The sequence below is a fragment of the Salminus brasiliensis genome, chromosome 25 (assembly GCF_030463535.1).
Source record: "Salminus brasiliensis chromosome 25, fSalBra1.hap2, whole genome shotgun sequence".
Lineage (NCBI taxonomy): Eukaryota > Metazoa > Chordata > Actinopteri > Characiformes > Bryconidae > Salminus > Salminus brasiliensis.
The window spans coordinates 23,675,676-23,689,264 of record NC_132902.1 but is presented as its reverse complement, the minus strand read 5'-3'; the positions used below and the strand labels follow the sequence as shown (position 1 = coordinate 23,689,264).

Genomic DNA, 13,589 nt, shown 5'->3' with positions numbered 1-13,589 from the left:
GGATACAGTACCATACTTTCACTATAGTACAGTTTCAGCTCTTTAATTGAGTTAGATTGGGATACAGTACCATACTTTCACTATAGTACAGTTTCTGCTCTTTAATTGAGTTAGATTGGGATACAGTACCATACTTTCACTATAGTACAGTTTCTGCTCTTTAATTGAGTTAGATTGAGATACAGTACCATACTTTCACTATAGTACAGTTTCTGCTCTTTAATTGAGTTAGATTGGGATACAGTACCATACTTTCACTATAGTACAGTTTCAGCTCTTTAATTGAGTTAGATTGGGATACAGTACCATACTTTCACTATAGTACAGTTTCTGCTCTTTAATTGAGTTAGATTGAGATACAGTACCATACTTTCACTATAGTACAGTTTCTGCTCTTTAATTGAGTTAGATTGAGATACAGTACCATACTTTCACTATAGTACAGTTTCTGCTCTTTAATTGAGTTAGATTGGGATACAGTACCATACTTTCACTATAGTACAGTTTCAGCTCCTTTAATTGAGTTAGATTGGGATACAGTACCATACAGTACCCACATGTCACTATATAGTACAGTTTCTGCTCTTTTAATTGCATTAGATACAGTGATATAGTACCATACTTTCACTATAGTACAGTTTCTGGACTTTTTATATCCTTGCTTGTAACTAGTTTTATTGGTTTGAAGCGAATTCTAAAGTATTACCTAAATGTTAAGGTTTATAATCAAAATCAGATTAGTCTGATTAAAATGTTGTTATATAATAAGTAATTGATAATTATTAATCAGTTTATATTACTATTCATTCATTCAGGTGTGGTAGAATGAATACAGTGTGATGTTCTGTACTGGTCATGTACGTGTGCACCAGTTACACCAATACTGACCACCAGTACACGCAGAGTCTACCTGGCTGTGAGTTTGATTCTGGGGTCGGAGGAGTTGGAAGCAGAGCTTTAAAGGGGTTTGTGCTCGTTGCTGAAGATCAGGCTGATCCAGATCTCCAGTCTGCTGTACAGAGCCGTATTTTCCCTTCACCTTTTATCGAGCCTGAGAAATGCAGGGTTTGAGTGTGAGGCGGTTGTTTAACGGGCCGCTTCCCTTAATGTGGCACAGAGCCAGCGCAGAGCCACACGTGTTTTATTATCTCGTAAACGAGCAGCGATGTTGTGAAACCTCAGTGTGTGTATGTGTGTGTGAGGAGGCTTGAGTGTGTATCCATGCACTATACTTGTGTTTGAGACAGCATGTGTGTGGACATGTACGATTGGTGTGAAAGGTGAGTGTGTGTGTGTGTGTGTGTCTATGAGATTTGTCTTTGCAGCTCTTTGTAACTGTGTATGTGTGTGTGTGTATGTATGTGTGTGTGCGCTAGTTTACTGGGGTAGGCATGAGTGTGTGCACATAGGTGTACGTGTCTGAGACAGTGTGTGTATGAGAAAGCTGTGTGTGTGATAGGGATTTATCTCCTCTCTGCTCTCCCGCTGCTCTTTGTCTGGTGGCTGGATCACTCCCCAGAGACCGATCCACTACGGCTCTGTAACACACTGCACATTCCCACAGATTCCTCCTCTGTCTCACACACACACACACACACACACACACACTGTCAACTCACTTAGCCCTCTAACAGCCTAAACAGTCCAAGATATGGGTGTAAAACTGCAGACATGCAGCATTAATGAATCAGTCTAAATATGATGATTCAACTGCATTGATTCAATTATTCAATAAATTATGAGCTCATTTTTCATAAATAAATCAATATAAATATGGTGATTCAACTGCACTGGTTCAATTATATAAGTATAAGCTCATTGTTTTAATAAATGAATCAGTCTGAATGTGGCAATTTAACTGCACTGATTCAACTGCACTGAATCAATTCCAGTGATTCAATTATTCAATAAATTGAGCTCATTAGTTTTTTTTAGAAATTAATTGGTCTGAATGTGGCAGTACAACTGCACTGGTTGAATTATTCAATAGAGTATGATCTGTTTTTTTCATAAATTAATCAATAAGATAAGATAGATAAGATAAGATGAGACAATCCTTTATTAGTCCCGCAGTGGGGAAATTCCCAGTGTCACAGCAGAAAGGGATAGCAAGACACTCATTTACAAAATCTGGTGATTCAACTAATTCAATTATTTAATAAAGTATGATCTATTTTTTTCATAAATTAATCAATATGAATCTGGTGAATCAAATGCATGAATTCTGTTATTCAGTAAAGTATAAGCTCAGTGTTTTTATAAATGAATCAGTCTGAATGTGGCAATTCAACTGCACTGATTCAACTGCACTGATTCAGTTATTCAATAAAGTATAAGCTCATGTTTTGGGCCCTTTATAGATGCTTTCTGGATAATCCATTTATTTTTAAATGAACACTCATTTAATATCTAATAAATTCAAATAAATAGTGAATTAAATGTAATAGATTCTAAATCGAACCTCAAACCAAATGGAATCACCTTAAATTCAGAGAGTTACACCTCAGCTCTGTTCACTTCACTCATTTAAACACTGAACGAAGCGATGCAGTGAACTGACTTGATTCCAGTGGAGCAACTGGTAGTCCAGTAGAGTGGCTCGGCCGCTGAGAAGCTGGACTGGAAGTGTGTGAAGGCCCCATCTCTTCTGTATGGGTGGAGAACCACAATCAATGACAATTATCTGCCGACCAGACCCCCACACCTCTCATGAAGTGATGGAGTGGGCTGAGGAGTGAGGAGGTTCAGGTGATGTTGTGGAGATGCAATCACCAGCCCACTGAGAGCTTGTGGGACTGTGTTGGAAAACATGTTGAGAAGAACAGTCCAACCACTATAGGAGGTGTGTGGACAGCAGTGAAGCACATCTAGGAAACTGTTCATTAAGATCAGTTGGAGGAGAACACTGTGAAGACATGGGAATGCTGTGTGAGAACCTTCACAACACTGTGTAGAGAACCTTCACAACACTGACACGCGCTCTCTCCGTCTGTTTGTATTGATGCTTGGTGCGTAATCACCCCTGAAAACTGCCGAGGTTGCTGGGACAGTAGATGCATGTGCAGATCTTGCAGCATGATGGTGTTCGTCATGATTGCGTTACCCTCTGCAGCTCTGAAACTGGAGATACGTATGGATTGGCCTCCAGAGGGTTTTTCATCCTCGTACATAATTGATCCTCAACGTCTCAGCGGTCAAATCACATTTTCAGCTTCAGTCAGTTCAGATCATTTGTGTGTTAGCAGATGATTTGTGTGTGTTTGGTGCCTGCGAGCTGTGACTCACTTCGGGCCTCTTGCCGATGGTTTCGGAGCTGGATGGAGGAGCCTGAGGAGGAATCTGTCTGGTCTGGTCTGTCTATAAAAACTGAACCTGGTGCCTTTTTATCTCCTCTGCAGATTTTCATCAACAACGAATGGCACGACTCTGTGAGCGGGAAGACCTTCTCCACGTACAACCCTGCCACAGGGGAGAAAATCTGTGACGTCCAGGAGGCAGATAAGGTAAAGTTATCAAAACCATGTATATATATGGACAAAAGTATTGGGACACCTGCTGATTTATTGTTTCTTCTGAAATGAAGGGTTTTAAAAGGGTTTATCCTGCTTTTGTTGGAGTTACTGTCTCTACTGTCCAGGGAAGAAGGCTTTCTACTAGCATTTATGTGAGAATTTGATTGCATTCAGCAACAAGAGGATAAGTAAGGTCAGGATGTTGGATGATCACTAACCCAACTCATCCTAAAAGTACTGGATGGAGCACCACCATCCACTCTTCCGGATTACACAGTTCTTCCACTGCTCCACAGCTCAATGCTGGGGGGGCGTTACACCCCTCTAGCCCACGCCTGAGCACTACTCTGTTAATACTGATGATACCTATGCGGTCATAATGCAATTATAATATCGCAATAACCGTAACATATATAGTCATATTGCCGACCCCCAGCTCAGATGTGTGTAAAAACAGCGGATGAAGGGCTGCTGAGCATGCGACTGCTAGAGCTATTCGGACTCCTCCGGAAAGTCTGGATTTCATTTGTCCCAGAGGTGCACAAACACCTGTTTGCAGGAGAATGTTATACTGCAGCGGTAAAATCTCTCTCTCACTTCCACTTGCTCCCTCACTCTGATTCTCCTGCCCTTTTCCTTTCTCTCTCTCAGGCTGATGTGGACAAGGCAGTGAAGGCCGCTCGCTCGGCCTTCTCTCTGGGTTCAGAGTGGAGGAGGATGGACTCCTCGGAGAGAGGGAGGCTGCTGTCAAAACTGGCGGACCTGGTGGAGCGGGACCGGCTCTACCTTGCAGTAAGTGTCAAATAGCCACTTATCATCATCATCATCATCGCCGCCGAACCACCACCCAGTCTCCACCCTTTAACTCAGTCTCATGTCTCTCAGTTCTAGCTCAACTCATTTGGACACATCCTACGGCTTATTATCCCAATACACCCCAATAAGAGCCTATATTAGTCATAATTATTTATAATTGGTAAACACTGACCAGCCACTCTATTACCCCACCTCCTTGTTTCTGCACTCACTGTCCATTAGACCAGCTACACACCTCAGCGTCACTGCTGGACGACCATCACAAACTGTGCAGCGACAGACACGCCTCAGTCTCTGATTTTACCTTTATCCACAAGGTGGACCCACTAGGTATGAGTGTCTAATAGAGAGAGTGGACAGTGAGTGATCAGACACAGTGTTTAAACACTCCAGCATCCCTGCTGTGTCTGATCCACTTGTACCACCAGCGCAACACACACTACTAAAACACACATCTAGTTTACAAACAAGGAGGTGGTGTTAATGTTATGGCTGATCTGTAAATTAAGAATGGAAATCTGGACATGCCATCAGGTCTTTTTTTTTTATTCTATGGGACCACCTATGGACACTTTCTACCAGGCTAGGTACCAGGCTTCAGTGGGACAGACTGGTCAGATGATACGGTGAGTGGAGAGCCATTCACTCCATAGGCCTCACCTGAAAGCCTTACGAGCAGAACTCATGGAAGCCTCCCTGGAAGTTCTCTCACTCTCCACAGAGACAGTTAGCAGTTAGCGGTGGACAGATTCAGTGGACCAAAGGGCCCGAAGCAGACAAAGACGCTCACAACAATAAGCAAGTGTCTAATGAGAGCCTGTCTGGTCATGGCAGGAGCTTCAGAGCTTTGTTGTTTTCCCGAAACAACTTTGATTTGTCCTGCAAATGTCGGAAACCCCTTGTCTGCGGCACCAACCGGGGTGGGACGGGTGACCTTTGGGTGCTAACGATCATACAACCTCGAACTCAAAGTGAATTTTTAAAAGAGGGGCATTGTGCCACGGCTGATTCTTTTAGCCATGCCTTGTTTTCCACAGGAGACATCTGCTTTGGCTTCCAGCTCTGAGAAAGGTTTAGAAACACGCAAAGTGGCACGACTTTCTTTGTCCGATGCTCTCCCGAGAAGGCCGCAGCCATTTTGAGTAAATCTCTCTCGCTCTGAAGCCGTGCCTTTGCCTTAAATGGACTAAACCCATGGGATTTGTTCCCCCCCTCCAAATGTGAACAAGTGTCAGAGTGAATCACTCCGTTGCGTCCACGATTGTGCTTTATATCACGCTAATCCCTCCCTGATAAGAAATCATGGCTTCATGACACAGGGATAACAAAGCCTGCTCCGAAAGGCCGGCTATATAAGTATCATGTTTTCCTCGTAGGAGTGTGTATAAAGGGTGAGCTTTTGCTTGGGTAGGTCTTAAATGCTGTATTGGGGGAGTCAGATTTTATCCCTTTGTGTGATTTTTCATCACACCCTTTACTCCCTCGCTTCCTCTCCTCATCTCTCCTTCCTCCCCTCAGACCCTGGAGTCGCTAAACACCGGGAAACCTTTCCTCTCCTCCTTCTTTGTGGACCTTCAGGGAACGATTAAGACGCTGCGATATTTCGCCGGATGGGCCGACAAGATCCACGGCTCGTCCATTCCAACCGGTAAGGTGACACTCGAAATCTGGAAATCGCGAAACCTTCGACCGCCATTCAGAACAAACCCACGCAGCTGAAACTCGACCGAAGAGCTAACTTGGAGATTAGCATGATAGCTGTCTTGGTTTTCACAAGCATAACACAAAAGAGAGGAGAATTATGCCAAATAGTTACACACACTCTACAGGACAGTACCCTGTATAATACTGTTTATCTAACTGCAGTGGTTTGGGGGGCATTGGGTGGTTTGTGTGTTGGCTGAGGAGGTAAGCATGCTGGCAACTTGTCCTTAGTGAAATCACAAAAATTGTTAACCCCGTCTCCTGTCCTGTACTGGCTGTGTGTGCAGTCTGTCTCTTTTATTAGCTGACATAGGGAAAGATTCTGGAGTTAATCTTACATTATTTGACAAAAGTATTGGGACTGCCACTGAAGGGCAGCAGTCATAAGGTTTGGGGACATCAAACTGTCTGCTGTATGTGGTGTTTGGTCTTGTTTGGTGTGGTGCAAGAGATAACACCACTACCGGCCAGTGAGCTACCACACCATGTGGGAGACTGGGGTTCGATTCCTGGTGTGGGTGACTATGCTACGCTACACTGATAAGAGTCCTTGGGCAAGACTCCTAACACTACATTGGTCCACCACTCAAATACGAGTAACATTGTAAGTTGCTCTGGATAAGAGCTTCAGCTAAATGACATAAATGACATAAATGTAAATGTGTGTGCATGCTTGCTCAGTGCATCCAACAATAAAGGCAGTATAGAGCATACTTTATACAGCAGCTCACAAAGCTCTAATAATACACACCAGTATAATTCAAACAGAAAGCTGGTACTGAAAGTTCTGAAAGGGTCAAACGTGACTCAAGAACCCAGTCACCCAGACCCAAACAGTAAGTTCCTCAGACTGTTAGGATCAGTCTGGAGCTGAGACTGGCCGGTGCTTGGACGCTGGGGGCTTTCTCAGAGGCCTGCTGGAGACATTGTGGGGTTACGGAGGTGTTCGGAGGGTAAACAGACCGGACTCCCTCAGCAGTTATAAATCTGCACGCTAATGGCCGCCCTCCTGCCGTGCGCCGCCACCGGTGGAGCAGGGTGACAGCTCCGGGGCTGGGGGGGGGCACAGGGGGGCACGAGGGGGTACTGGAGGGCTGTTCTGGCTAATTTAGCTGTTTGAAAGAAACACAGCGGGGGGTCTGGAGACTACAGGACAGCGGCAGACTCATAGCGCTGATATCAGAGTACAGCCATTAGTTTGCGTGTGTATATGTGTGTGTGTGTGTGTGAGAGAGAGAGAGAGAGAGAGAGTGAATTGGGGTTGACAGTGGAGCCGTCTCTCAGGGGCCCCATATGAGGGCCACACGGGTTAAAGAGAGGAAAGGAGAGGACATTAGGTGTCCACTGTTGGGCGTCTGGGTAATTGCTGTGCATTCCAACACTGTCTGTCGCCATCACTCTCTGTCCACTAACTGTCCACTCTCTTTCTCTCTCTCTCTCTCTCTCTCTTGCTCGCTCACTCGCTCTCTTTCTTTATCTCTCCCAACTCTCTCACATTCACAAACTGGAACACATAGAGCAAAGAGCAAAACTACCAGCTTTACTGACCAAAACAGGTCAGAACTGACCATATATTTTATGTAAATTATATTATTATTGACTCTTCAACTGATTACAGTTGATTCATGTATTTTACACCCGTGGAAACTAACTTGATTCAGATGAAGCCTGTGAAGCACTGTTTATTTCCTTTCTGCGGTTGGAGTAGTCTGTTAGTGACAATATGATAAACCGATGTTTATCTCTTTTACAAGGGCGGCTTAAGAACAGATAACGGCCATAAAATGCATGTCACGAACAGGATGCACAACAACAACAAGCGCCTGAGCGGCAAAAACAAACACATACTTGAACTTCTGAAAGCTGTGGACAGATTTCCGAGTCTGCAGTTCGAGTGTTTTATTTAATCCACAGCATGTCAAAGATTTCCTCAGCTGGGCCGCCCCCCGAGGGACAGTGATCGAGCTGTACTGTACTGTTGGTGTGACAGTGGTGTGATCTTCAAAACACTCTTTTATACAAGACGCAGCTGCTTCAGCATTTCTCAGTATGCTTCACACTCACTTCCTGTCTTACTCTCTTGCTCTCAAACTGTCTTATTCTCTCATCCAAACTCTCATTCGCACTTATACTGTCTTATACTGTCCCAACTTCAGTTAAATGCTCTTATTCACACTCAGATTGTCTCGTCCTCTTTCTGTCCGTCACTCAGACTGTCTCGTTCTCTTTCTGTCCGTCACTCAGATTGTCTCGTCCTCTTTCTGTCCGTCACTCAGACTGTCTCGTCCTCTTTCTGTCCGTCACTCAGACTGTCTCGTTCTCTTTCTGTCCTTCACTCAGACTGTCTCGTTCTCTTTCTGTCCGTCACTCAGACTGTCTCGTTCTCTTTCTGTCTGTCACTCAGATTGTCTCGTTCTCTTTCTGTCCGTCACTCAGACTGTCTCGTCCTCTTTCTGTCCGTCACTCAGACTGTCTCGTTCTCTTTCTGTCCGTCACTCAGACTGTCTCGTCCTCTTTCTGTCAATCACTCAGACTGTCTCGTCCTCTTTCTGTCCGTCACTCAGACTGTCTCGTTCTCTTTCTGTCCGTCGCTCAGACTGTCTCGTCCTCTTTCTGTCTGTCACTCAGACTGTCTCGTCCTCTTTCTGTCCGTCACTCAGACTGTCTCGTCCTCTTTCCTTTCTGTCCATCACTCAGACTGTCTCGTCCTCTTTCCTTTCTGTCTGTCACTCAGACTGTCTCGTCCTCTTTCCTTTCTGTCCCTCAGACTGTCTCGTCCTCTTTCCTTTCTGTCCATCACTCAGACTGTCTCGTCCTCTTTCCTTTCTGTCCATCACTCAGACTGTCTCGTCCTCTTTCTGTCCGTCGCTTAGACTGTCTCGTTCTCTTTCTGTCTGTCACTCAGACTGTCTCGTCCTCTTTCTGTCAATCACTCAGACTGTCTCGTCCTCTTTCTGTCCGTCACTCAGACTGTCTCGTCCTCTTTCTGTCCGTCACTCAGACTGTCTCGTTCTCTTTCTGTCCGTCACTCAGACTGTCTCGTCCTCTTTCTGTCCGTCACTCAGACTGTCTCGTTCTCTTTCTGTCTGTCACTCAGACTGTCTCGTCCTCTTTCCTTTCTGTCCATCACTCAGACTGTCTCGTCCTCTTTCCTTTCTGTCCATCACTCAGACTGTCTTGTCCTCTTTCCTTTCTGTCCATCACTCAGACTGTCTCGTCCTCTTTCTGTCTGTCACTCAGACTGTCTCGTCCTCTTTCTGTCCTTCACTCAGACTGTCTCGTCCTCTTTCTGTCCTTCACTCAGACTGTCTCGTCCTCTTTCTGTCCGTCGCTTAGACTGTCTCGTTCTCTTTCTGTCTGTCACTCAGACTGTCTCGTCCTCTTTCTGTCAATCACTCAGACTGTCTCGTCCTCTTTCTGTCCGTCACTCAGACTGTCTCGTCCTCTTTCTGTCCGTCACTCAGACTGTCTCGTTCTCTTTCTGTCCGTCACTCAGACTGTCTCGTCCTCTTTCTGTCCGTCACTCAGACTGTCTCGTCCTCTTTCTGTCCGTCACTCAGACTGTCTCGTTCTCTTTCTGTCTGTCACTCAGACTGTCTCGTCCTCTTTCCTTTCTGTCCATCACTCAGACTGTCTCGTCCTCTTTCCTTTCTGTCCATCACTCAGACTGTCTTGTCCTCTTTCCTTTCTGTCCATCACTCAGACTGTCTCGTCCTCTTTCTGTCCTTCACTCAGACTGTCTCGTCCTCTTTCTGTCCTTCACTCAGACTGTCTCGTCCTCTTTCTGTCCTTCACTCAGACTGTCTCGTTCTCTTTCTGTCGGTCACTCAGATTGTCTCATTTTCTTTCTGTCTGTCACTCAGACTGTCTCGTCCTCTTTCTGTCTGTCACTCAGACTGTCTCGTTCTTTCTGTCTGTCACTCAGACTGTCTCGTTCTCTTTCTGTCGGTCACTCAGATTGTCTCATTTTCTTTCTGTCTGCCACTCAGACTGTCTCATTCTCACTCAAACTGTCATTTGTTTCATTGTTTCATATAAATGATCTGATTCTCACTCAGAGGGTCTTATTATCTACCACTTAGTTAAATTCTCTTTCTGTCAGTCAATCAAGCTGTCTTGATCTCACTCAAGCTCTCATTTCCACCAAAAGGTCTCTTTATCACTCAAACTGTCTCATTCTTACTCAGATGGTCTCATTATTGGTCACTTGGACTGTCTTAATCTCTTTCTATCTGTCACTCAAACTGTCTCATTCTCTTTCTATCTGTTACTTAAACGGTCTAATTCTCTTTCTATCTGTATCAGTCTCATTCTCACTCATTCTTTCTTTCATTCAAACTGTCTCATTCTCTTTCTATCCATATCATACTGTCTCATTCTCACTCAAACTGTCTCATTTTCTTCCTATCTGTATCAAACTGTCTCATTCTTACTTAGATGGTCTCATTATTGGTCACTTGGACTGTCTTAATTTCTTTCTATCTGTCACTCAAACTGTCTCATTCTCTTTCTTTCACTCAGACTCTCATTCTCACTCAAACTGTCTCATTCTCTTTCTATTTGTTACTTAAACGGTCTAATTCTCTTTCTATCTGTATCAGTCTCATTCTCACTCATTCTCTTTCTTTCATTCAAACTGTCTCATTCTCTTTCTATCTGTCACTCTGTCTTGTTCTCACTGTCTGAATTTCGTTTAAGCTATCTTATTCTCACTCAGACTGTCTCATTCTTACTCCAACTATCTTACTCAATTTGTCTCTCTCTCTCTCAAACTTTCTCTTTCCCGTTTAATCGCCCTCGTTCCCTCACCCAGGCGTTTCACAGACATATCATGACTCTCCTCCACTCTGTCTTTCACTCCCTGACACGACGCTGGTGTGCCTCATTACGATCTGATTTTCATTTTCAACGCAGGAAGACATAAAACTGAAGAGCAAAGGGGAGAGGAACAGCAAATCCCTCCGTCAGCGAGCGAGCGAGTGCACCGCTGGGCCTTTGTTGTGTTGCTAAACCAAACTCGCGTAGCGGGAACTCGCTGCGATTCGCTTTATTTCATCTCCAATCTAATCCGTAATAGAATTACAGCACAAACAAACAGCATGTGTGTCTTTGGCCCGCTCTTATCTGGCCACCAGGGGAGATGAATCATTGGCTCGTCTCGAGTCCAGATGCTTCATGCCAGCAGATTGCTTCAGCCAGGGCTGTGTAACACAGGCCTCGCTGAACGAGAGACTAAAGTCAGATAAATACACAGTGTTTTATAAATACACATGATTTACTCCTGTTCAGTACAACTCCGATATGAAAAGGAGCACCATTCCTGACCACTGTGTGCATTCGTCTTCTCCAGGCTCCCTCAGACTGCAGCTCCTTGCCAGCATTGCTTGTTCTGCTTTGTTATTATCCGACTACACATAAAAATGATGTAAAACGATGTGCTTTTCAGCATTAATTGAAGGCTGGGGGGACAGTGTTCTGTAATTAAGCCCCTAATACCTTCAATTTCCAGGCTTATTATATCCCAAGGCTTATTATTCAGTAAGTACATGGAACGATTTGCAAACAGGCCTAGTTATACTTGTGTTCTAGGAGTGGGAAATACAAGACTGGATCCATAAAGTTAACCCCTTAACACTCTCACACACTCTAAGGCGTATTACTGTACAAACTGGTGGGGCTATTCTCTGCAACTGCCTAGCATCCAACCAGCAACACCCTAGCAACCACAACGCAACATCATGGCAACCACGTGATGTTATAAAGCAATCACCTTGCCACAGTGTGGCGCCCATTCTAGCGTCCACATAGAAACCACCTGGAATACCTTAGCAACAACATAGCAACTGCCAGGAAGTGGGAACCACTTTAGCTGTGCAACCATTCTGTTTCCTTCAGGAAATGAAGTTACTGTTATTATGTTTTATTTATTTATTTATTTATATATTATATATTTATGTTTTAATTATTTATTATATGTTTAACTGTTATTAAATGATTACTGTTGTTATTATTATAATGATTATTTTCATATATATAAAAATATATTATTATTTTTCTACCAAGCACTTTGTTGAACTTAAGCCAGCGCACACTTTTTTTTTAAACAGTGGAACATGTCCAAAAGTTAGTGGACACCTGCTAATTTAACAATTTGTCCAAAATCAAGTTTAGACAAGTTGCCACTATTGAGAACATTAAAATAGCTACATTCACTAATTAGCAGGGGTGTCCACACATCTTTGGACATGTGACATTTGGACATTCCATACTGGACCCTACTTCAAATCTTCTGTTTTCCATTTTTTATATTTAGAAATGACTCAACAATAACTCTTCAGATGAATAACTAAATAATGAACCTAAAGATAAGATAATCTTTTATATTAGTCCCACAGTGGGCTAATTCTGCCACAGCAGAAAGGGATAGCAAGACAAAAATGTAGATAAATTACCACTATATACAGAAAATAAATAATAGAAGTAAAAATGCAATAACAATATTATTTACAGATTATTTACAGAAAGTTTAGAAAAGTTCAGAGGGTTAAAGTTCTGTGTCCTGTGTCAAATATACCATGTTTCTGATGCCTTGTGCTTTGCTCTCCATCACAGACGGAGGATATTTATCATTCACCAGACACGAGCCGATCGGAGTGTGTGGACAGATTATCCCGGTGAGTCCAGTCTTATTACCGTCTTATTATTTCCCCAGCTTTAACATACACAGTCCTTTAACTCTAAGGACCTGTCGACAGGTCCTCACTACTGCATAATAACTACACGACAACATCGTCACTGTATTTCCACCACAGCAGCTCTACAGGAGGAACCTTGTTCGCTTTCAATGGAAGTCAATGTAAACAGATTTCATTCCAAGTCATTTTGGAGCATTTCTATTGGTCCATTCATTGGGAAAGAAACCCCAAATAAACAAACAAAACAGGACACAGTGCACAATGTGAAAGGTTTAAGGGGTTAACAAGCCCATGTTGAGTTGAAGTAGGCGTGTTATAGCTGGTGAAACACTGAAGTGTGCAGGGCAAGGTACTCCAAGGCCAGAGTGGGAACCATCGGCGTAAACACAGGCTTTCATGCAGCGTTAGTCAGACCTAGAGAAGAGAGAGCAGGCTGAGGAAGTTTGGGTTAGTGACTTGGCCGGTGCAGGACGGGGGATGGACGGCCTTTGTTGAAAGACTTTGTGCAGGTTACTGGAAGCCGCCGACGTTTATTTGTCAGAAGGGCAGATAAGCAGGACAGAGAGTGGACCAGAGAGAGAGGGGGAGGGAAGGAGAGAGAGAGAGAGTGAAACAAAAAGTGACTGTGTGGGAGAGAAAGAGAAAGAGATGTTTTGTGGAAAGACCGAAATAAGCTGTTTCTAAAGATATCTGAATATCAAACATAAGCGTTACAGGATGAACATCAGTGATATTTATCTTAATCCTGATTCAGTGAACATTTCCAGGATATCCAGGCAGAGAGTGGAGGCTTCTTACTGGAGGAAGTGGGTGAAAGCTCAGAGTGACTCAGCGATTGTCAGTTTATGATAATGTGTGTGTG

At 43.8% G+C, this 13,589-nt stretch overlaps 1 protein-coding gene across 1 annotated transcript in view; it reads left to right on the top strand.

The window, feature by feature from the left end:
* aldh1a2 (aldehyde dehydrogenase 1 family, member A2) overlaps positions 1-13,589 on the top strand; it is a 42,946-nt gene that overhangs the window by 16,667 nt on the left and 12,690 nt on the right. Inside the window, exons 2-5 of the mRNA XM_072671149.1 lie at positions 3,399-3,503; positions 4,164-4,304; positions 5,847-5,976; positions 12,645-12,706. Of these exons, the coding sequence (XP_072527250.1) occupies positions 3,399-3,503; positions 4,164-4,304; positions 5,847-5,976; positions 12,645-12,706 (438 nt within the window). The remainder of the gene's footprint in view (positions 1-3,398; positions 3,504-4,163; positions 4,305-5,846; positions 5,977-12,644; positions 12,707-13,589) is intronic.